At 59.0% G+C, this 22,644-nt stretch overlaps 2 protein-coding genes across 6 annotated transcripts in view; one reads left to right on the top strand and one right to left on the bottom strand.

Annotated features, from left to right (window-relative positions):
* CPSF1 (cleavage and polyadenylation specific factor 1) overlaps nucleotides 1-4,993 on the top strand; it is a 19,228-nt gene extending 14,235 nt beyond the window's left edge. For both annotated transcript variants that reach the window (XM_042972835.1, XM_042972836.1), the window contains 20 exons: nucleotides 10-151; nucleotides 229-407; nucleotides 489-625; nucleotides 711-885; nucleotides 961-1,167; nucleotides 1,315-1,404; nucleotides 1,498-1,641; nucleotides 1,714-1,866; nucleotides 2,707-2,823; nucleotides 2,903-2,993; nucleotides 3,064-3,148; nucleotides 3,217-3,358; nucleotides 3,443-3,595; nucleotides 3,672-3,848; nucleotides 3,928-3,994; nucleotides 4,076-4,123; nucleotides 4,197-4,352; nucleotides 4,434-4,563; nucleotides 4,663-4,801; nucleotides 4,878-4,993. In XM_042972835.1, the coding sequence (XP_042828769.1) occupies nucleotides 10-151; nucleotides 229-407; nucleotides 489-625; nucleotides 711-885; nucleotides 961-1,167; nucleotides 1,315-1,404; nucleotides 1,498-1,641; nucleotides 1,714-1,866; nucleotides 2,707-2,823; nucleotides 2,903-2,993; nucleotides 3,064-3,148; nucleotides 3,217-3,358; nucleotides 3,443-3,595; nucleotides 3,672-3,848; nucleotides 3,928-3,994; nucleotides 4,076-4,123; nucleotides 4,197-4,352; nucleotides 4,434-4,563; nucleotides 4,663-4,801; nucleotides 4,878-4,925 (2,580 nt within the window). In that variant the 3' untranslated portion in view covers nucleotides 4,926-4,993. The remainder of the gene's footprint in view (nucleotides 1-9; nucleotides 152-228; nucleotides 408-488; nucleotides 626-710; nucleotides 886-960; nucleotides 1,168-1,314; nucleotides 1,405-1,497; nucleotides 1,642-1,713; nucleotides 1,867-2,706; nucleotides 2,824-2,902; nucleotides 2,994-3,063; nucleotides 3,149-3,216; nucleotides 3,359-3,442; nucleotides 3,596-3,671; nucleotides 3,849-3,927; nucleotides 3,995-4,075; nucleotides 4,124-4,196; nucleotides 4,353-4,433; nucleotides 4,564-4,662; nucleotides 4,802-4,877) is intronic.
* On the bottom strand, nucleotides 4,969-22,644 carry ADCK5 (aarF domain containing kinase 5). Of its 4 annotated transcripts, XM_042972837.1 has the most exons (15): nucleotides 22,578-22,644; nucleotides 14,401-14,507; nucleotides 13,440-13,589; nucleotides 7,527-7,602; nucleotides 7,187-7,387; nucleotides 6,969-7,109; nucleotides 6,767-6,880; nucleotides 6,534-6,665; nucleotides 6,382-6,465; nucleotides 6,206-6,287; nucleotides 6,049-6,127; nucleotides 5,880-5,971; nucleotides 5,542-5,794; nucleotides 5,343-5,459; nucleotides 4,969-5,256 (listed from the first exon to the last, which is right to left on the bottom strand). In XM_042972837.1, the coding sequence occupies exons 1-15, from the start codon at nucleotides 22,587-22,589 to the stop codon at nucleotides 5,151-5,153; spliced, it is 1,746 nt and encodes a 581-aa protein (XP_042828771.1). In that variant the 5' UTR covers nucleotides 22,590-22,644; the 3' UTR covers nucleotides 4,969-5,150. The 4 variants fall into 4 exon arrangements, with proteins under 4 accessions (XP_042828771.1, XP_042828772.1, XP_042828773.1 ...); XM_042972838.1 differs by lacking the exon at nucleotides 6,534-6,665; XM_042972839.1 differs by lacking the exon at nucleotides 7,187-7,387.

Here is a 22,644-nt window from a genome sequence, read left to right as displayed (position 1 = left end):
CACCTGCAGATCCTGCAGACAGGGCAGGAGATCATGGAGCTGGACACTAGTGGCTTTGCTACGCAGGGCCCCACGGTCTTTGCTGGCAACATTGGGGACAATCGCTACATCGTGCAGGTGTCGCCGCTCGGCATCCGCCTGTTGGAAGGAGGTGGGCTCGGGCGGGTGGGCAGGTGGGCAAGGGTGGGCGGTGCTGACCACCCGGTGCTGACCGTCCTGTGCCCACAGTGAACCAGCTGCACTTCATCCCCGTGGACTTGGGCTCCCCCATTGTGCAGTGTGCCGTGGCTGACCCTTACGTGGTCATCATGAGTGCCGAGGGCCACGTCACCATGTTCCTGCTCAAGAGCGACTCATATGGGGGTCGTCACCACCGCTTGGCGCTGCACAAGCCCCCGCTGCACCATGTGAGCCACCCTCCCCTCGCCACGCCCACAGCCTGCTGACTCCCCTTCCCCCGGAGCTGAGCCCGGCCCCTCTCCCTGCAGCAGTCCAAGGTGATCACGCTCTGCGTGTACCGTGACGTCAGCGGCATGTTCACCACTGAGAGCCGCCTGGGCGGGGCCCGTGATGACCTGGGGGGCCGCAGTAGCTCGGAGGCGGAGGGCCAGGGCTCCGAAACCAGGTATTCTGGGTGGCCGGGGCACGGGCTGGGGCCAGGTCCCCTGCGGCAGGCCACGCGTGACCCGTCCTCCGGCCCCGGCCTCCAGCCCCACGGTGGACGACGAGGAGGAGATGCTGTACGGGGACTCGGGCTCCCTCTTCAGCCCCAGCAAGGAGGAGGCCCGAAGGAGCAGCCAGCCCCCTGCTGACCGGGACCCTACCCCGTTCCGGGCCGAGCCCACTCACTGGTGCCTACTGGTGCGGGAAAACGGAACCCTGGAGGTGTGTGATGCCCTGCACCCCACGCAGCTCCCTGTCCCCTGCTCCCTGCGGCTGCTAATCCCACTCCCCACACAGATCTACCAGCTCCCTGACTGGCGGCTGGTGTTCCTGGTGAAGAACTTTCCCGTGGGGCAGCGGGTCCTGGTGGACAGCTCCTTTGGTCAGCCCACCACACAGGGTGAGGCCCGGAAGGAGGAGGCCACGCGCCAGGGGGAGCTGCCCCTTGTCAAGGAGGTGCTGTTGGTGGCGCTGGGGAGCCGCCAGAGCAGGCCCTACCTCCTGGTGAGTATGGGCCCTCTGTCCCCTCATGGTGGCTCTGCACTGCCCCCCTGCCCCTCCCCCTGTGACCCTGCAAGGCGCCCCCCCTTTCCTGTGGTGACCCCACAGTGCGCCCTTCCTCTCCCCTGGTGACCCCTCACTGCCGCACAGGTGCACGTGGACCAGGAGCTACTCATCTACGAGGCCTTCCCCCATGACTCCCAGCTCGGCCAGGGAAACCTCAAAGTCCGTTTCAAGAAGGTGCGGTGACCAGGTTGTGCTGGGTGCGGGGTGGATGTGGAACGCGTCGGGGGCAAGACCCGGCCCTCATGGTGCACACACCTCCACCCCCAGGTCCCTCACAACATCAACTTCCGCGAGAAGAAGCCAAAGCCGTCCAAGAAGAAAGCGGAAGGCGGCAGCGCTGAGGAGGGGGCTGGGGCCCGTGGCCGTGTGGCACGGTTCCGATACTTCGAGGACATTTATGGCTACTCAGGGGTAGGCAGGTGGCTTTGTGGGGGGCCCTCGGGGGGCGCCGATGGGGCTTCCTCTCATAGTACCTGCCTTCAGGTGTTCATCTGTGGCCCCTCACCTCACTGGCTCCTGGTGACCGGCCGGGGGGCCCTGCGGCTGCACCCCATGGGCATCGATGGTCCCATTGACTCCTTTGCCCCATTCCACAACGTCAACTGCCCCCGTGGATTCCTGTACTTCAACAGACAGGTAGGGAGACCCCAGGACCGAGGCTGCTTCACGTGGCCCTCCTCACTTCCACCTGACGCTCACCGGTGATGCCTGGGTCAGGAAGAGGTGCGGGGGCCCCCGAAACGAGGCCCTCAACGGCTCGGCACAGGGCAGGATCCTGGGTTTCATCTGGAGGGTCAGGGAGCTGTCTAGACAGTGGACAGGGCCAGGGTCAAAGAGGTGCAACCTGGGGCTTAACGCTGGGAAAGCTTGGAGGACAGGGCAGGCGGCAGTGGAGACCGTAGCCCACAAGGGCACCCGTTTGCGGGGCCAAGGTCTAGTCACTGCTCTGTGGCTCAGACGCCAGCCCTGCCCTTCAGGAGCTGTGTGACTCTGGGCAAGACGCCCACTCTCTCCGAGCCTCCCATTTCCTCCTCCATGATGCCAGTACATTGATAGAGGTGACCCCAGGTGACCGAGAAAACAGCGATGATAGCACGGCCAGGGCTTTGTAGATGCTGACACGCTTGGGACCATGGGTGAAGGGTGGCCCTGGCAGGGGCTCCCTTGCCCGTCTGTGCGGACTCTGGTGTGGTCAGTGTACCGGTAAGCTTTTGCTTGCAGCCTCTAGCTTCCTGTGAGCCTGGTCCTCCCTTGCCCTGGCCCAGACAAGTCTGTGGCCAGCATCCCAGTCCTGGGTGAGCCTGGGAGAGGGGACAGCAAGCTGGTGAATCACAGGACAGCTGGTCTCAGCCCCTTGCACACACCTGTGCCGGTAGAGCGGAGGGCTGTCCGCACGGAGCCCTCAGAAGCCCGGGATTGCCTGGCCTGCCTTTGGCGGGTGCCTGGCCTCCCTGACCCTTGTACCCCGCCTCCCAGGGTGAGCTGAGGATCAGTGTCCTGCCTGCCTACTTGTCATACGACGCCCCGTGGCCTGTCAGGAAGATCCCACTGCGCTGCACAGCCCACTATGTGGCTTACCACGTGGAGTCCAAGGTCTGACCCCGTCCCCTCGAGGCCAGAGACCCTCTGGGTCTTGCCTCCGGCCTGCCCGTGACGCCCTCCACTCTCCCAGGTGTACGCTGTTGCCACCAGCACCAACATGCCGTGCACCCGCATCCCACGCATGACCGGCGAAGAGAAGGAGTTTGAGACTATCGAGAGAGGTGCGAGACGCCCAGAGGGGGGCTTGCTGTTCGGGCTGCCCACCCTGACCGTCGCCTTTTGTCCTTGCAGACGACCGGTACATCCACCCGCAGCAGGAGGCCTTCTCCATCCAGCTCATCTCCCCAGTCAGCTGGGAGGCCATCCCTAATGCCAGGTGGGGCCGGGTCTGGCTGGGGACCTGGGGCCAGCCCGTAGGCTGCATCCTGACCCTGTCGTGTGCAGGATCGAGCTGGAGGAGTGGGAGCACGTGACCTGCATGAAGACGGTGTCGCTGCGCAGTGAGGAGACCGTGTCCGGCCTCAAGGGCTACGTGGCTGCTGGGACCTGCCTCATGCAGGGGGAGGAAGTCACGTGCCGAGGGCGGGTAAGGGGCTAGCAGGAGGGGGCGGGCCGCGCCCGGCAGCCCCAGCGCCGACCCTGTGCCTCACCCACCCTCCTTCCCCGGCAGATCCTGATCATGGATGTGATCGAGGTGGTGCCTGAGCCTGGCCAGCCCCTGACCAAGAACAAGTTCAAAGTCCTGTATGAGAAGGAGCAGAAAGGGCCAGTAACTGCCCTCTGCCACTGCAACGGCCACCTAGTGTCTGCCATCGGCCAGAAGGTGTGCCCTCTGCCACTGCCCTCCCGAGTCCTGCCCGCTGCCCGCCACTCGCTGCCTACTCCTTCTGTCCCCCTAGATCTTCCTGTGGAGCCTGCGGGCCAGCGAGCTGACCGGCATGGCCTTCATCGACACCCAGCTCTACATCCACCAGATGATCAGCGTCAAGAACTTCATCCTGGCCGCCGACGTCATGAAGAGCATCTCGCTGCTGCGCTACCAGGAGGAGAGCAAGACACTGAGCCTTGTGTCCCGGGTACCCGTGGGGCCTGCGCACAGTGCTGGGTGGGTGCTGGCCTCAGGCCGACCTTGACACCCCTCCTCCCCGTCCTCAGGACGCCAAGCCCCTGGAGGTGTACAGTGTGGACTTCATGGTGGACAACGCCCAACTGGGCTTCCTGGGTGAGCACAGGGCCTGGGGGGCTTTGGGGTCTTTCAGGCTTTGGGTGTGGCCGGGCTGACCCTGGGCGCTCTGCTCCCCAGTGTCTGACCGTGACCGCAACCTCATGGTGTACATGTACCTGCCAGAAGGTGAGTGTTCCCTCTTCCCCTTTTGCGGGGCCGGGGGTTGGGCGGGCAGTGACCTGAGCTCCCTCTGGCTTAGCCAAAGAGAGCTTTGGGGGCATGCGCCTGCTCCGCCGGGCGGACTTCCACGTGGGCGCCCACGTGAACACGTTCTGGAGGACCCCATGCCGGGGGGCGGCCGAGGGACCGAGCAAGAAGTCAGTCGTGTGGGAGAACAAGCACATCACGTGGTTCGGTGAGTCCCGGGTCAGATGGGGGCAGGTGTGTGGTGCGGGGCAGGGGACGGTCAGCCCGGCTCACGCCGTGCCTCCCGCAGCCACGCTGGACGGCGGCATCGGGCTGCTCCTGCCCATGCAGGAGAAGACCTACCGGCGGCTGCTAATGCTTCAGAACGCGCTGACCACCATGCTGCCCCACCACGCCGGCCTCAACCCCAGGGCCTTCCGGTGAGTTTGCCCCGCTCCCTCCCCCAGCTCCTCTTCCCCCCCACCCCACGTCCTGCTGTCCTGCTGTCCTGCTGCCCTGCTGCCCGCCTGCCTCCCCAGGATGCTGCATGTGGACCGGCGCATCCTGCAGAACGCGGTGCGCAACGTCCTGGACGGGGAGCTGCTCAACCGCTACCTGTACCTGAGCACCATGGAGCGCGGCGAGCTGGCCAAGAAGATCGGCACCACCCCCGACATCGTAAGCCCGCCCCATCTGGCCCGCCCCGCCCTCCCCACTGCCCCCTACCCCCTCACCAGCCCCTCTCTCTCTGCAGATCCTGGAGGACCTGCTGGAGACGGACCGCGTCACCGCCCACTTCTAGACCCACCCCCACCCCTTTTTGTACAAAACACGAGGAAAAAGAGTGATTTGAAGAGAGTCTGTGGTCATTACAGGGTCTCCCGGCTGGGCTGCGGCCACAGCCCCGTGTTGTCCCCCACACCCGCTCCAGGCCGCCGCTGCCTCGGCGCCCCCGGTCTTGGGGCACGTGCACCTTCACCCCTGATCTGTTGCTTGGACGCTGGGTGAGCTCTGAGGTCTGCTGTCCCTAGGTCTCCAGGTACTGGGAGAGCTCCTGGGTCTCCGGCAGGAGGCCCAGCTGGAACAACAGCCGAACCAGGAGGGCAGTGAGCCGCATCGATAGGGTCTCCACCCTGGGGTGGGAGGGCAGAGGGGTCACAGGTTGGTGGGGAGCAGGTATTGGCGGCCTGCCCCAGCCTGCCCCCTCCCACCCCCTCACCTTAGGGCCACTTCAAATTTGAATGTCTCCCAGATGACCTTGATGTGGCGCAGGAGGCTGGCACCGTAGACGCTCTGGTACGCCACACCCGCCAGGCGGCTCCAGCCCCTGACCGCGCTGCCCAGAGACACGGTCAGTCCGGCACAGTCATTCCACCCCCCCCCCCCCCCCCCCCCGGGCATCACCAGCCAGCGCCCACCTCTTGGCCATGAGGAAGTAGCGGTCAACAGGGGCGCCCAGGGTGGTGGTGATGGCGCGCACGGTGTTGATGTTGCGCAGCACGAGCAGCATGGACCGCGGCAGGGCCTTGAGCACCCGCACGATGTCCGCGAAGTGCTCTCGCGCCATGGCCTGCATGTAGGCTGCCTCCTCGCGGCTCAGCAGGTGCGAGCGCCACAGCTGCCCCAGGCGCACGGGCCGCTGCATGAGCACCTCGGAGAAGAGGATATAGTCTGGGGGGGGGGGGGCGGGGGGGGGGGACAGTGAGCCAGGCCCGCGTGCCCCGCGAGCCCACACGCCTGCACGCCCCAGCCTCACCTTGCACCCCAAGCGCGGCTGCGTGTGTCTTCATTGCCGCGTCGTCCCTCAGGATGATGGCCCGCCACAGCTGGCACAGGGCTGCCCGGTCCCTAGGGGAGCTCAGCAGTAAGGCCAGAGCGCCCCGGCCAGTGCCCCCTGGCCCCCTTCCCCCCTTGCCCCTGCTTACTTCTCATCCAGAAACTGGTAGAGCCCATGGTCCAGCAGCACCAGCTGCGCCTTCCCATCTGGGCCTTTCCGCACCAGAACTAGGGACACAGCACATTGGCTCTCGCCCCCCTACCCCTGGCCCCCCACCCTCACCCCGGGGTGGGGGCTCTTCCTACCATTGCCAGGGTGGGGGTCAGAGTGGATGAAGCCTGTGTAAAATATCTGCTCAGCAAAAGTCTGAATGAGCTTCTCTGCTATCTGGAGAGAGAACAGGACTACGCCACCATGGCCCTGTGCTCAGGGCGCCCACACACCCCTCCCACACCCACGCGCCAACGCGCACGGCACTCACGTCCTTCACTGCCAGCCCCATGGTCTTGATGGCCTCCACGTCGTTGACCTTGCAGCCTTCACAGAATTCCGCTGTCAGCACACGCTGGGAGAGAGCAAGTGGCTGAGCTCAGCAGGCCCGTACGTTCCCACCCAGGAGGGGGCCCAGCCCACCTTGCTGGACGTGTCCCAGTACACGCGGGGGACCACGACATAGCGGAAGTGCTGCAGCTCCTGTGCACAGCGCTCAGCGTTTCGGCCCTCGTTCTCGAAGTCCAGCTCCTGGGCCAGGGTGCCCTTCAGGTCCTGGGGGCCACACGGGCAGCTGGGGGTCCAGGTCAGGGACCAGCCCACCCCCAGCACACACGTGCAGACGCCGCTCCAGCCTGCCTCTGGGCAGCGGTTACCTGGAGGACCCAGCTGAAGCCGAAGCTGGGGTGCATGAACTCGATGAGCTGGAGCAGGAGCTCCAGGGTGTGGATGTCGCCGTCAAAGCGGTCCCGCAGATCGATGTACTGCACCTGCGTCGGGCAAGGCTGCAGGGAGGACCCGGGGCCGCCGCCACAGCCCCAGAGCCCGCTGTGGAGCGGCCCCCCCGCCACCCCATACCTTCACAGCCACGGCCGTGCCGTCGTGCAGCTTGGCTCGGTGCACCTGGGCCAGGCTCGCAGCAGCGATCGGCTGGTAGTCAAACTCCTGGAAGAGCTTGTGGGGTAGGGCCTGGAAGTCTTCAAGGAATAGCTCATCCACCTGGCCGGAGAGGCTTCTTGGAGCAGCGTGGGGGCCGCGGCAAGGCCCCCAGCTCCCAGCCCAAGAGTAGGGCTCACCTCCCGGAAGCCGCGGGTGAGGGCCCTGTCCTCCAGCACACGCAGGGTCCTGATATACTCCGGGGGCAGCAGGTGGTTGAAGGAGCACAGCCCCTGGCCCAGCTTCACGTAGAGGCCCCCGTTGCTGATGGCCCCGGCCACCAGCGCGTCAGCCGCCCGCTGGTGACATGCAGACATCACCTCCAAGTACCCCGGGCTGTTCTGACCACAGGCATGGAGGGAAGGGATGGGGGCAGGCAGGCGCCTCCTTAGTGCCCCCAACACCCCAACACCTACCTCCATCTGGCCTGTCCCCTTCCCCTGGCCCTCCCCCCACCGTGGCCAGGACACAGGGACAAACCTCTTCCACCCCTCGCAGGACGACGTTGGCACACCACCAGTAGTCCAGGGAGATCTGGAGGCCGACCCTCAGAGACCTGTGGGCACAGGCTGTCCTCAGCCCTTGGCAGGCACTGGGCCTCAGACCCCCCACTAGCCCACCAGACCAAAGTGAGCACGTGGCAGGGGCTGTGGGGATCACAGGGCGGACCAGGATGCAGAGGACGGGCTCTGGTCTAGCCTCCTTGCTCCCGGACAGCATTGCCGGCAGGGCGGTCTCCGTCCCTGGTCTGCACAATGGGCAGCCCGCGTCCGTGCAACCCCTGTCCCTGAACGCGCATCAGCGAGCACCCAGGATGTCTGGGGACGGCTCGCGCCCTACCAGTCAGGCATGGCTTCTTTCTCATTCTTTGACAGCACCTAAGAACTGGTGCAGCAGTGATGGCCGGCAAGCTGGCTGCTGTCACCAGCTCCTATGTGCAGATGTGACCTGGCTCCAGGCCCCTCCGTACCGCTGGCCCTGCCTCTGTACTCAGCCTCCTTTCCCGGACTGGGCTCTGCCAGTGCCCCCCCCCAGGCACTCTCCACATGTCCCCGGACAGCTCCACGGAGCTGTCCTGGGGGCCCAGGCCCCTCCTTATGACAGTGAGGGTACTCGCTCCCCGCCCTCCAGGCTATGGACAGGGACCCTGGGTCTGGAGAGGGAAAAAAACCAGGGCTGAGTCCAGGCCTCTGGCGTCACAGACCACAGACCCTCAGACCTTTGAGTGGGGTGTGGAGAGGACCTGAGGCCACTGGTCAAGCCAAACCTCTACCTCCCTGCCTCTCGGTCACCTCCGCCACAGAAGGGTCGGAATTAAAAGGCGGGAAGGAATAGGCTGCTAGATCCCGGATAGGTTTGCTTCCTTGCTGCAGTACACGCTGCTCCCAGCAGTCACGTAGAGCAGCGTCTGAGTTCAGCCCACGCCCCGTGCCTTCCATACTGTCCCCCGTAGACCAGCTCTGCCCCACTCACCCCCAGCCCGACACAGGAAACAAACAGGATTGCCTGTAAGAAGGGAATGCATGGTTGGCAGGGTGAGCAAGAACACAGGATTTCTCTGAGCTCCACAGACACAAGGCAGGGGAGAGGGCTTCCCTCCCTGAATAATTCAGTCCAAAAGCCAATGCAAGGTCTGCAAAGGTGGTGGCGGGGGGGCTGGATAACTGCTTCACGCAAGGTGACTGATCGAATAAGCCACTAAAGACGAGGGAAGCCAGGATTCTCCCAGTTGGAGAAGGGGGTCACAGATCTAGAAAGGGAGAGAATGAGAAAGGTCCCTGTGGAGAAGTATCTGTGTGAAAGCAAGGTTTGGTAGGAAACAAACACACCTAAGTACGCGCGCGTGCACACATTCACGTGCCCTAACAGCCCCCAGCGCTGGTCTGGGAGGGCCCGGGAGCACACACACCCAACGTCTATGTCATCCTTAAGACCCTTCTCCCACTCCCTTGGAGAGAAGCTGACTCCAGGCCTAGGAAAGAACAAGATGAGCCTGGAGTATCTCAGTGCAAAAGGAGGAACCAAATGCTCCAGAAATGGAAACATGCCAAAAGGATTCGGGTGGGAATTGATGGGAGAAAAGAAAATAAAAAGCTGAGATGTTAATGGCAAAATCTACGTTCACTGCATAGTGTTTCCAATTCCACTGTTTTAAGTGTTTACTATAAAATGTTGGAGATAGAAGGGAGGACCTACACCCGAAACAAATAGTACACTATGTTAGCTCATTGGAATTTAGATAAAAACTTGGGGTGGGGGAGAAAAAAAAGGATCGCAAAGGCCAGGTTGAAGGGGCTCCCGCCAGCCAATCCCGGAACAGTAGGCAACAAAAAAATCCACAGTGATGTCAACAGAGAGCGACCCACAGAATAAAAAATCCATGAGTCCAGACTGACACGAATAAATGGGGAAAAGAGAAATTTTTTTCTTACAGTACAATGACAACTAACAAACGTGGAAAGACTGAATTAGAAAAAAACACCATCTGGCGAGCACATAAGAATGAATTCACCTGAGATGCCCCGGGAGCCCTGAGCCGGTGGGCAAGGGGCGGCAGGAACGGACATCGACATGACGCAAAGACCAGGAACCAAACAGCAAAGCTCCCTGGGACGCACTGAAACCACGTGCCACCTGACAGGTGCAGAACGGTGTCATTTCCGTGCTGTTCCTGCCCAAACGCACCAACTGAATCCAGCTGTGAGCACGCATCAGACAAACCCAACCAGAGAGGCCTTCTACAAAAGGGGTCAGCAAAACTTTTCTTTACAGAGTTAGTATTTTGGGCTTTATGAGCCACACGGTCTCCACTCTGCTGTTGTAGTGAAAGCAGCCGCAGGCAACATGTACACAACAGACGTGACTACGGTTCCAAGAGAGCTTGATTATAAAACACGCAGCAGCCACTTTTGGCCACAGTTTGCTGACCCCTGTTGTACATTACCGGCCTATAAGCCTCCAGATATGTCAAGGTCGCTGTGTAATGAAGAATTAGCTTTATTCGGAAGGGCCTGCCTGGCTTTTGCCCCAAGCTCCTGGCAGGGGGCCTCTAAAACCGTGGGATTTCCTGAGTGACAGGAGAGTCTGATCCATGATGGGCCAGGAAGGTTCATGCTAACGAAGAGCTCAGATCTCTAGAAAGATCAACCATGTGACTAGAATTTTGGGGGCTCTGAGCCAAGATATCAGCCCAGCTGGGGAGGGGAGGGAGACTGGACCCTGAGTTCAATCAGGAGGCCAATGATTCAATTGTTCCTATGTAATGAAACTCCACTAGAAACTGCTTGCCGAAGCTCAGGGAATACCCAAATGCACGGTCACACAACAGGGCAGGACTGGGGGTGTAACGTGTCACTGAGGACATGGGAGCTCTGAGTTTGGGACTCTCCTGGACCTTACTCTGTCCATCTCTTCCTTGGGCTCATCCTAATTTGTATCTTTTTTGCTTTGATAACAACATAATCCAGAGGCCAGAACCTTCCTGAGTTCTGCGATTTGTCCTAAGGAACTATCGAAACTGTCTATGGGGATCCCTGAGGACAGCCCTAGGCACACATGGGGTTCTGGGGGACCATGCTTGACCTCAAGTTTAGCCATAACAGCCAAGGAGAGGAGCGCCTGGTTGGCTCAATCGGTTAAGCATACAACTCTTCATTTTGGCTCAGGTCATTATCTTGCGGTTTGTGGGTTTGAGCCCCACATCGGGGGGCTCTAACAGTGTGGAGCCTGCTTGGGATTCTCTCTCTCCCTCTGCCTCTCTGTCTCAAAATAAATAAATCAACTTTAAAAAAAAAGAGCCGGGGCGCCTGGGTGGCGCAGTCGGTTAAGCGTCCGACTTCAGCCAGGTCACGATCTCGCGGTCCGTGAGTTCGAGCCCCGCGTCAGGCTCTGGGCTGATGGCTCGGAGCCTGGAGCCTGTTTCCGATTCTGTGTCTCCCTCTCTCTCTGCCCCTCCCCCGTTCATGCTCTGTCTCTCTCTGTCCCAAAAATAAATAAAAAAAAAACGTTGAAAAAAAAATTTTTTTAAATAAAAAAAAAATTAAAAAAAAATAAAAAAAAAGAGCCAAAGAGACAAGGGGGAATGTTCCAGACTGCAGGAGATTAGAGATGGGCCTAGCATGGGATCCTTGTGCTAAAAAGGTTATTGCCATACATGTGAATGAGCTAAGGTGGTTGGAGGCTTATAACGTATCAGCTTCCTGACTGTGCTTATGGAGAATGTCCTTGTTTAGGAAATACACTCAAGGTTTCAGGGATAATGGAGCACACTGACAACTTATTTGCAGATGTTTCAAGGAAAAAAAAAAGTTCTTTTGTATTATTCTCACAACTCTTCTGGACATTTGAAATTGTATCCAAAAAAGGAAAGCCCAAAAGTTTCTGAAAAGTTAAAATTAAGCAAGGGGTGGGAGAAGAAACCAAGGCCTTGGTGCGGACTTTCCACCATCCCCGTCTTTGAGTCCTCACACATGCATGACATGTTCTGATCTCTGCTCTCTGCGCGAGAACAAGCCCCCGACTCTCCTGGTGCTGAGCCGGTCCCGACCTGCCCCTGGCCTGTGCTCTGTCCGTGGCTCCTCAGTACACAGTGCCCCTTACTCCAGAGGCCCTGTGGTCACCCTGCGCCCAGCCTGCCTCCCCTAGCAACTGCTGGGGCTTACAGCTGACAAGGACAGCTCCCCTCCCTCTAATCCCAGCTCGGCCCCAGAAAGCAAGCTGTAAAATTACATTTTCTTTTTAAAAGTTTAACTTTTTTTTTTTTTTTTTTTTGAGAAAGAGAGAAAGAGCGCGAGCAGGGGAGGAGCAGAGAGAAGGAGACACAGAATCTGAAGAAGGCTCCAGGCCCTGAGCTGTCAGCACAGAGCCCAACATGGGGCTCGAATTCACGAATCGTGGAATCATGACCTGAGCCGAAGTCGGACGCTTAACCGACTGCGCCACCCACGCGCCCCTGTAAAATTACATTTTCTCAGGAAGGAAGCAGAGAAGGCAGGCATGCCAAGCCTGCTGACGGGGCACCTGACGCTGGGAAATAACAGCACATGAGAGGCAGAAGGTGAGACAAGCCCAGACCTGCTGAGTGTGCATTTCAGAACCAGGCTGCATGGGGACAGTCCCCAACAGTCCTGCACAGTCCCACGTGGCGGAAGCTCACAGGAGACAAGACTCCGGGCCTGCCCTCGTCAACCTGAGGGCTGTGGAGACTGTGCAACCCTGCAGGACAGAGAAGTCACGGCCCAGAAGCTGCCCTCGAGCAAACCTGACCACCTAGGGAGACAGCCATCAGTGAGCTAAGAAGTGATGGGTTTGTGTCCTCACAGCAGGAAGTGGTCAAGCATTCAGCTATCCAGCCATCTATGGCCTCCATTAGCATAAACCTCAGAGAAGTTTCTGGCTAAGTGCTGAAGGCCTCAGCAGTCCTAAGCCCTCCCTTGAGAAATGACCCAGGTTGGAGAGGCTGCAGGTGCTCAGAGCTGGCAGAGCAGGACCACCCCCACACCCCGACCCTGCAGCCTCCTTGACCAAGGTCTCCTGTGAGCCGCTCCGCCGAGCAATCGCGTGCACCCCCCGGCCCAGCCCGACGGTGGGTTTCGCTAGAAGGAGGAGCTTTCACTCAGCGCCAAGAGCTGCTTCTCAGGACTTCTGGCTGTAGGAACTCCTGGATCTGACCAACAGCAGAAATGTCTAAGGTGCTCCAACAGGAAGATCACCCTTACTGCCTCCCTCCAAGAATCTTGCACTGAGACATAAGGGGGCATGAAAAGGGCCTTTAGTTTAAGGCACCCTGTCCATCTCTAGTCCAGTCCAATGGGAGTAGAGGAGGCATAACAGCCCTCCTCTCGGAGCCCCAATCCTCTCTGGATGCCAGCTTTCCGTGGGGGCGAGGAGGGGGAGGAGGAGGGAGAGGACGAGAGGGGGAAGAGGGGGAGGAGGAGGGAGAGGACGAGAGGGGCGAGGGGGGAGGGGGAGGAGTGGGGGCGAGGAGGGGGAGGAGGGGCAGGAGGAGGGAAAGGACGAGAGGGGGAAGGGGGAGGGGGGGGGGCGAGGAGGGAGAGGAGGAGGGGAGGAGGCGGTGGTGGCAGCAGCCCGTCTGCCCACCAGCTGGCAGCAGCCTGAGGCAGGGGAGGCACCAGCTCTCCTCCCCCCAACTGGTCAAAGCTGATCTGAAGGGTCTGCAGAGGTGCGGCCCGTGTGGGCGGCTCACCGGCACTTCGCCCACGCGGACCCTGCGGCGCTCAGCTGCTTCAGCCGGCGGCACGAGGGCGCCTGGAAGGCAGCCTGCAAGCGCCGAGCGGAACCCCAACCCTTCCTGGCCCCAGCTCAAGCCCACACGTGTCGTGTCGGGACGGGGCCGCGCCGGGGAGGAACCGCGCCGCCCCCAGCCCCTTTTACCTGCTGAAGCGCCCGACACCGTCCACTACAAGCCTCATCCTTCTCTTCTCCTGAGGCTCTGCGGTGAAATAGCGGATCCCAAGAAGCAGGGGCACCCCCACCACCGTGGCAGACAGCGCCTTCCTCCACAGGGGCCGGGGTCTCAGGGACCTGGAGGGAGACAGGTACGTGGCTCAGGTTACTTCGCTCCTGCCCCTGCCCACCGGGGCCCGGCTCTGCAGCTAACACGGGTTCCAGGTGCCCACGTGGACACTCGAGTGTTCCCGGTCACCTTGGACGCCGGGCTCCGAGGGGCCGCTGAGCACAGGAGGGGGCCCCTTGGCTACATGGGAAGCAGCTCGCAGGCAGAGCTGTGACCCTCGCAGGACCGGGGCCTCCCGCGCCGTATGGAGCTATATATAGCCCGTCACCTCCACGACGGCCCAACCAGACGGCAGAGCGTCAGACAGCAGCGTGGGGCAACACGCACAGGTGACGGCTACTACGGTGCGAGGCCGCCAGGAGCCCAGCATCCAGTCACACGTCTGCCCCAGGGTCACCAAGCAGCAGCTCCACCAGGCCCGGATTCGGCCTCCTGACACCGCCCCTCGATGCTGCCCCACCCCACTCACGGGCCCCAGGCCTGGAACCCCCTCACCCACATTTCTTGCTGCTTCCACCCCTGGCTGTGGCCCCATCCACGGCACTCCCGCCCTCCTGCACCGGCCTGGACCGGTCATTCTGTCTTCTCAGAACACACGGCTCTAGCTGCGGTCTACTGGCCGCCGCTGGCCGGGAGTCCTGCCCCACGAACTCTGGGCCCTGGCGGTGGGGGTTCCGAGCCACCTCACCAAAGAGCAAACGATCCGTCTTGGGGCGGAAGCAGAGAAGCCCAGCCTTGGGCCACACGAGACAGGTCTTCCCTCCCTGCCTGGCAAGAAGCACGCACCCTCGAGGGCACCTGTGGCTGCGGAGAACTCACCACCTTGCAGGCAGGACCCTGAGGCTTCTCCTGAAGAAGGTGGCAGGGGACGGGCAGGGCTCCCGCCCACTCCGCAGCAGGGCAGAGTGGACGCGGCAGAGCTGGGCCTGCAGGGTGAGCGAGCGGCAAGGGGTCAGACGCGGCAAGAACTCGCCCTCCAGCCTCCTGCTGCCCCGGCATTCCCAGGCCTGGATCTGAGGGGCACCTGTGCCTTCCGGTACCCAAATATGCCATCGAAGCAAGTCAGCATTGCCGGGCCCTGTGCGTGGGGCCCGGCCTGCATGTCTGACTCAGGAAGGCAAAGACCATCCCATCTCCCGCGAGTAAGGCCAAGATCCGGGAATCACAGGAGACAAGGAAAGGCTACACACAGTCTGCACCTCGACAGGTCACTAGAGACATCCCCGCCTCTGACACCCCTCAGTCCCTGCCTGACACTCCACTGGGGCCCTGGGACCTATGACGCCCGCCTCTGACACCCCTCAGTCCCTGCCTCTGACACTCCACTGGGGCCCTGGGACCTATGATTTACTCTTTTTCTGCTGTTTGCCCACTGACCAGCAGCCTCAGGAAGTCATTCTTAATTTCTAAAGGAAAGATCAATAATGCTTCATCACACAATCAGAAAGATGTCAGGGGGCACCTGGGTAGCTCAGTCGGTTAGCATCCGACTCTTAGTTTAAGCTCAGGTCATGATCTTGCAGTTCGTGGGTTCGGGCCTGCGTGGGGCTCTGTGCTGACAGCGTGGAGCCTGCTTGGGATTCTCTCTCCCCCCATCCCTTCTCTCTCTGCCTCTGCCTCTCTCTCTCAAAATAAATAAATAAAGGAAAGGAAGAAAGGAAGGAAGGGAGGGAGGGTGGGAGGGAGGGACGGAGGGAGGAAGACAGATGTCAGACTCTCAGGTGGAAGACCAGAAGCAGGAAAAAGTTGTTCTGAGAGCACGTGCCAGGACCCAGAAGCAGGGACCCGGAGCGGGGCAGATGCACCGAACCAGAAAGGGTGCGGGGACTGCCTGGGGGCCGCTTACTCCAGTGGCCACGGAAACCTCATGGCTCTCCTGCCCCGACGGCCTTGCTCTCTCGATCTTATTTTAATTATGAAATAAGAGTTCCTCAACCACAAATTACCAACTGCAAATTCTCCTTTTAGGGAAGAAAAGGTGGTGCGTAGTAAGTCATGACCCACGGCACAGATGCTAACGTTATCATCATGAAGCCCGGCCCAAATAAGGAATTGACTTTCCTAACATTTTCTGGCCAATGCACACAGCCCTGAAGACAATTTCAAGGACTGCAAAACAACACAAAAGTCAAAGGAAAAGGTCCGTGACCTACTGTCCCAAGAGGAGAACGCAGGCTGACAGGAAACCTCTGCTCAGCAAGGCCACACACAGTGAGTGCAGATGCTCAAGGAAACCCCACAGAGGCCAGAAAGGCGGCCAGAGGCAGAAGGACGGGGGCAGGCAGAGTCCCTAGGCTTTCTGTGCAAGGGACAGCACGGCCCGCCCCCACCGCCCTCAGGGCACCTCCCCCCCCACCGCCCTCCAGCCCACGTGACCTGATTTGGCCACGCTGAGGCTCACCAGAAGAGGAAGCCCAGAGAATGGGCGGCTGTGAGCTCAGACATCTGGGGGACAGCTGCTCTGAACACTAGTATGTACCTGCAGGATGTGTGGTTCCCACCAGGGTCTCCCACCTTGTTTGTCCCACCCAGACCGCACACTCCCCTCAGACGCAGCTCTGTCCAGGCTCCGTCCGGCCCCCGCCTGTTCCCTTCAAGGTCTTCGGATATCGTCCGCCTCCCCTGGTCCCGCATCTTCTAGCACACGTGCGCATCAAACAAACCCTGCCAGAGACGCCCAGGATGACACTGGATCCTGCAGGTGACCGGGGACCTCAGACAAATGTAGACAAAGCCCGGAAGTCACAAGGACAGTGTGAGGGCATAGGGAGGGGGGATCCACGACCCGGCAGCAAGTGGGACTTCCACGTGGACACAAAGACGGTCTTCTATGCAGAGGATGTGGGTTCAGGGAAGGCCTGAAGCCAGGAGAGCACAGGGCACTTCTGGGGAGGAGAGGTCCGCGTGGAGACACTGTATGCTCACGGGTACAGCGGGGAGGGGGGCCGCTGCCCGAAAAGACCAGACCGGGGAGCAAGGTGAGCTGGGGCCAGGCAGGGCACCCCAAGGGGCCCTGGGGGTTTTCCTGCAGGGACCGGACGATGTGCTGAGGAGGTCAGCCCATGAGGAGGGGGCCGGGTGATGGAGCCAAGTGGATTCAAGACAAGTGCGAGGGACTGGCAAGACGGCCCAAGGCTGGTGCCTGAGAGCCTGGGAGTGTCGCGTCACACAGGCGGCCTCACTGGGAGGCCGTCACTCGCCAGCTGCCTGAAATTCTGGCCAGCGAGAGCTGTGCTAGGAATCTGATCTCTGGAAGACAGTGAGCCCACTGAGTAAGGACAAGCCCACCGAGCAAGAACGGACGACAGCCACCAGCTGCCAGCCACTGGGGCTCAGCACTCAGTATCAGTGACCCTGAGCACACCCAACAAGTAGATCCAGGCTGCGGGACATTCTCTAAACAGCCTGCTCTCTTCAGAAAGTCGTTAGGACCCATGAGTTGGGAATACTGGTGCTGGGCACAGCCATTTATTAATTACCTCTACTTCTGTAAATATTTTCCAGTTTTTATAACAAGAAGTTAAAAAAAAAAGTCTCAAGAAAAAAAAGCGGGAAGACTTCTAGATCGAGAGGCTAAACAGACATGATACCGCGACGACGCACTTCAGGCTAAAAAAAGGCGCCTGCAAACACACTTCTGGGAAAATGAGCAAGTCAGAATACGGACAGACATTACAGGATTATTGTTCACATCTTTAGGCACGATTAAGCGAGAATGTTCTTGTTGAGGGCATGCACGCTGGAATGTTTAGAGACTGTTTATGTCTGCAACCTACTTTCAATTGGTCCAATGACAACAAAATACACAATTTCAAACAAAAATAAGAACAACTAGGGCAGGATATTAAAAACGGGTGGATCTAGGTGGCCAGTAACTGGACAATTAACGATGTGGCAGCGTTCTGTCAGAGGGTGTCCCGATATTTAAACTTCCTCATGATCAAAGCTGCTATGATGCTCCAAGTCCCAGCCAGGAAGGTGGCATTGTTTTTGTGGTTTTTTTAAATTTATTTTTTAAATGTTTATTTATTTTTGAGAGAGGGAGAGAGAGCACACATGCTTGCAAGCAGGGGCGGGGCAAAAAGAGGGAGACAGAGGATCTGATGCGGGGCTCGAACTCACAAACCTTGAGATTATGCCCTGATCTCAAAGTCAGATGCTCAGCCAACTGAGCCACCCAAGGGTCCCTGTTTTTGTTTTTTGACTTAACTTTTTACCTTTTTAATTATTCTATCGTTTCCTTTATAAACTTTTAGTTGGTTGCAATCACTTACAAAGCTTTGTGTAGTTAACACAAATGACTAAACTATGAATTCTCTATTTGAAATATAGTCCCAAATACTTTTACCACCTCCTCCAAATGGAAATACTTTTATACACTTTCAATTCTGTTTTTAACCTTCCTGACTTTTATGTTATTGTCATGCATTTTTTAAAGTTTATTTTAGTTTCGGTATGGTTAACACACCAGGTCGGATCAGCTTCAGGTGTAGGATAGGACTCAGCACCTCCATAGGCCACCCAGTGCTCATCCCAAGTGCACCGCTTCCCCCATCCCCCACCCCCTCTGGTGGCCAGCAGTGTGTTCTCCGGAGTGCAGAGTCTATATTTGGGTTTGTCTTTTCCCCCTCGTATTTGTTCTGTTTCTGAAATTCCACGTGAGTGGAATCACACAGTATGTCTTCCTCTGACTGACTTACTTTGTTTAGCATTATTACTCTCTAGCTCTATCCGTGTTGTTGCACATGGCAAGATTTCATTCCTTTTTGTGGCCGAGTAATATTCTGGTGTGTGTGCGTGTGTGTGCGTGTGTGTGTGTTCGCACGTGCGCACATCTTCTTTACCCAGTCATCAGTCGGTGGACACTACAACTGCTCCCGGATCTTGGCTACTGCAAATACGCTGCAATAAACACCAGGGTGTATGTGTCCCTGTGAATTAGTGTTCCTGTATTTTGGAGGGAAAATAGCTAGCAGTGCAATTACTGGATGGGAGGGTGGTTCTATTTTTAACTTTCTGAGGAACCTCCACACTGTTTTCCGCAGTGGCTGCACCAGTTTGCATTCCCACCAATAGTGTACAAGGGTTCCTTTCTCTCCGCGTCCGAGGAAGGTGGCATTTTGAAGATGAGGCAGCTGGTGCAGGGCAGGGGTACTCACCGGGGGAGACTGTGTGCCCAGGACGGCTGGCACTGTTTGGAGACACTCTTAGCTGTCACAACCTGGGGAAAGGGGTGCTCTCGGTATTGAATGGGTGGAGGCCAGGGACACTGCTCGACACCACCCAGTGCCCAGGGTGGCCCCGCCCTAGAGACTCAGGCGGAGCCAAGGCTGAGGAGCCGGGGCAGACTATGAACCCGGACTTCTGAGCCTGTTAACTGGGATGCAGGCTCCAGCAAATGCTATCTGTGCAGTGTGTGTGGGTAAGTTACTTCCCTCTCTGTACCTTAGTTTCCCCATCTGTAAAGCCAGGACCACTGTACTATTAACATACAGGACAAGTGAACTGACATTTGCAAAGCACTCTGCACGGTGCCCAGCCCACACGACAGGCCAGGCAGATGGGCATGCTGAGGTCACGCTGGGGTCAAGGAGAAGCTACTCTCCACAGCCTTCCTGTGCCATGCCACCTGTGGGTCCCCATGCCCTTACTCTCCTGCCAGCAGCCTTGTCCCCACAAGCCCACACCACCTAACATGAAGAAGTACATACCTGCTAGATTAAAGAGAACTACTTATATTAAAAGATCATCAGCCTCTTACTGCTTTTTCACAAGGAAGAAAAGCGGTTAGCCAAGAAGATAAGAGAGACTATTTCCAACACGTGTAAAACGTGGAGATCGGTTATATACAGAATATGCAGAAATGCTTTAGTTAACTGGAGAAGGGTATGAGCAAAGTGAGAGGGCAGAAGAGTTCCGATGGGTTCATTGGTTCAGAGGCTGCACCACTGCAGGCGAAGCAAGAAAATGCCCGAAGCCGATGGACAATGATTATTCTGAGACATCAGCTTTCAGAAGGGAAGGGAATGATCAGGGAGCTATTCCAGCCAATGAACTGGAGCACAGAGCAAAAGGCCTCACGACTCGGGGGCCGAAGCGAGGGCTGGCCGGGAATGCAGCCTGCCAGCACCAGGCGTGGCTGCCTGAAGACCAGGGGCTGACCCCAGACTCCCCAGAAGACCAGACCCTCCGGATGGCCCTGTGAGCGCTGAGCGGGAGGGGCCGCGCTCGTGTTCTTTCACGGAGGAGAATGCTAAATCTGAATTATCTTTTATTACTGAGTACATAGTAATAAATAACACATTTATTACTAAAGCACAAGGCCCTGGCTGCACCCCAAGCTTCAGGGTGGGTGAGGCCAGAAAGGTAACAGCCCGGCCATAGCCCCCAGTAACAGTTTTCTGTTTTCTTAGATGCCGCTGCAGCAGGAGTGACTCCTCAGTCACCTTCCCATAACAAAGATCCCTCTGGTGGACCCCAGACAGCCCACGCAGCACCAGGCCCAGGCCTTTGTCCAGGCTGCTATTCTGCCTGGAACACCCTTCGCCAGACCCTAAATTCATCAGTCCTGTCTGTCATCCCCCCATCCGCCTCTGCACCTTGCACACACCTCTCCCGCTGTCCTTGTCACACTGGAGTGTGACTGTTAGCTTATAGTCTCTGCCCCCCACCAGACTGTGCAGGGCTCACCTCTCTATCATCTCTGTGCTTCTAGGATCTAGTGTAGTGCCTGTTAGATAAAGCAGGAACTCGAGGAAGGCTTGTTGAATTGAGACAAACGGTACTAAGCACAGAACGAACTAGCACCCCCACATGGCCCAGCCTTGGATGCTAGGTGAGCAATATGCACAGTCAGGTAAGAGATGACAGCAGCCCGGCTCTGTCAGCATGAGGCCTCATGCTGACAACTCCAGAGCCCCCACCAGGGTCCACAGGCACATTCCAGAACCTGGCTCCCTCCAGTTTGGGATGCCCAGTACTCCTCAAACTATCCCCATCACCCAAGAGACATCCCCAAAGCCCAAAGAAGTCATGTGGCTATAAACACAGGGCAGAATCTGCAGCCAGATCTTCGAGGAACCAGGACAACTGCCACCACATCACATATAACCCAAACCACCCAGAGCTTGGGCACCAGGACACACCAGCAAACAGGAAGAGAGAGAGCTGTGGCTCCCCAGAATATCCACCCCCCCCCCCCCACCAGGCCTTCTCACCAGGGCGGCCACATGCCCTGGCTTGCCTGGGACAGTCCTGGCGCACGCGTGTCTCAACGGCCACCACTTCAGAGCCTTCCAGTTTGCATGAGCTGAGCTGGGCCTCCTCTACCCCAGCCTCTCATGCTTTCTTAGAGCGTGTGCACAGCCTGGCTGCAGACACAGTGTTCATCTGGAACTCAGCTAACAACCTATAAAGTAGCAACAGCAACAAAAAGCTCTCAGCAGTGAGAACCAGACAGATATTCCAAAGTCAAAGACAAGCTGAGGTGCCTGTTTTTCTAGCACCCTGTCGATCAGATTAGCAGATGAAAGGTCACTGCAGGCGACCCAGCCCATAGCGCTAAGAAGCAACTGCTGAACCTCACGATGAGGCCCTAAGACAGAAAAACTAGAGGTGACGAGAACCTGGGCAGTTTCCAGCAGGGAGGAAACCAAGGCACAGCAGTGTTCCCGTGGGTAGGAAGTGAGACTGGAGAGGGCTCTGAGGGCCACGAACAGCCTGCCCTTTCTTTTCCAAGGGTCTGTGGCCTCTTGGCACCAGTCAGGACCCAGAAGCTGAATGGGCTCTGCTCCACTTGGCGGCTGTGAGCAGCCCCTGGTCAGAAGCTGACGCCTGCCTGCCTGCTCCTTAGGCTGCCGGATTAAGTGACCCGACTACGTGCAGAAGCTCTGTAAGCTGTAAAGTGCTGTGCCCAGGCCCACTCGGCGTCTCTCTGCCTGACTCGGACTAACCCTGTTCCACCTCAGACTACAACGCCCGCGCAGGGCAGCCACTCCTGGCAAGGCACGACGCCGACACGGCTAGGCTCACTGGACGAACACAAGCTCTGCGCAAAGCTCCAAGGTGAAGGTGTCTTCAGCTCTAAGCCCTCTGACGAAAAGCCCAGATCCCTGGGGAGGCCGTGGCTAGGACCTGGGTCAGTGATCGTGACAGCCGGTTTAAACGGTGCCCGTCCTAACTGCAGATACAACACAATGGGAGGCCCAACCAAGACAGAACTCGAGCAGCACCGCGTTGGCAGGACAGCCGAGGGCCAGGCGGAAGTCTGGGTGGGGGTGGGGGACAGACCGCCTCCGAGCCAGGGCCGCTGTCGGCCCACCGGAGACACCGCGGCCCCCGCACTCCCCAGAGTCCTCTCATCTCCTCACAAGCCGGGGGCAGGCGTCACTCAGGACGGTCTCAGGTGGCTTGGTGGCCAGGGGCAGGGTTCCCAGGGGAGCAGGCAGAAGGAAAGACGGGGACTCCGGTCTGGGATTCTGGCAGAGATGAAGCAGTGAGGGGTAGGAAGGGTGTCCATCAGTCCAGGAAGCCAGGGCAGACTGCTCTGGGAAAAGGTGTGTCTCTGGACAGCGGTGTCCACGAGGGGATACGATTTAGAGGTTGTCTCCGAGGCGGGTCCCTAACCCAGCACACGTGCTTCCGGCGAGAGGAGAGGGCTCTGCGGTGGGCTCGGGCTCCTAGGTGGTACCCAGCATCTCCCAACACAGCCTAGGGGCTTTTACCCTGAGGAACAGGGCCTCTGAGAGATGTGAAGGACGCCCCCGAGAGCCCTGGGGGCCCCTGCCGGGCACGGGGTCAGGGTCCCGGGGAGGGAGGGGGGGTGTGGGGGGAGGGACCCTGACAGGTGGGAGCGACGGTCCCGGGGCGGGGAGGAAAGGTCGGTGGGTTGTGAGGGTCCCTGACGGCGCCCAGGACGGGGCGGCTCTGGGGTGGCTCCGAGGGCTCCGGACGGAGACTGACGGGATCTGTGGCGCCCGCGCGGGGGGACGACTCACCGGCCGCCACATCTTCCAGGTCGCCGCTCGGCTCCCGCTCGCCGCAGACTCGCGTCTTCCGGCCCAG

The sequence above is a fragment of the Panthera tigris genome, chromosome F2 (genome assembly GCF_018350195.1).
Source record: "Panthera tigris isolate Pti1 chromosome F2, P.tigris_Pti1_mat1.1, whole genome shotgun sequence".
Lineage (NCBI taxonomy): Eukaryota > Metazoa > Chordata > Mammalia > Carnivora > Felidae > Panthera > Panthera tigris.
Note: the sequence above shows the minus strand (reverse complement) of the source record. Positions and strands in the feature narration are given on the sequence as shown.

What these genes read in the sequence shown, in the direction of transcription:
- ADCK5 (XM_042972837.1), bottom strand. An exon ending in TGGGGCTGGCAGTGAAGGAC is followed by an intron (nt 6,288 to 6,381) that starts GTGAGTGCCGTG and finishes TTCTCTCTCCAG; the next exon opens with ATAGCAGAGAAGCTCATTCA. An exon ending in TACCAGTTTCTGGATGAGAA is followed by an intron (nt 5,972 to 6,048) that starts GTAAGCAGGGGC and finishes GAGCTCCCCTAG; the next exon opens with GGACCGGGCAGCCCTGTGCC.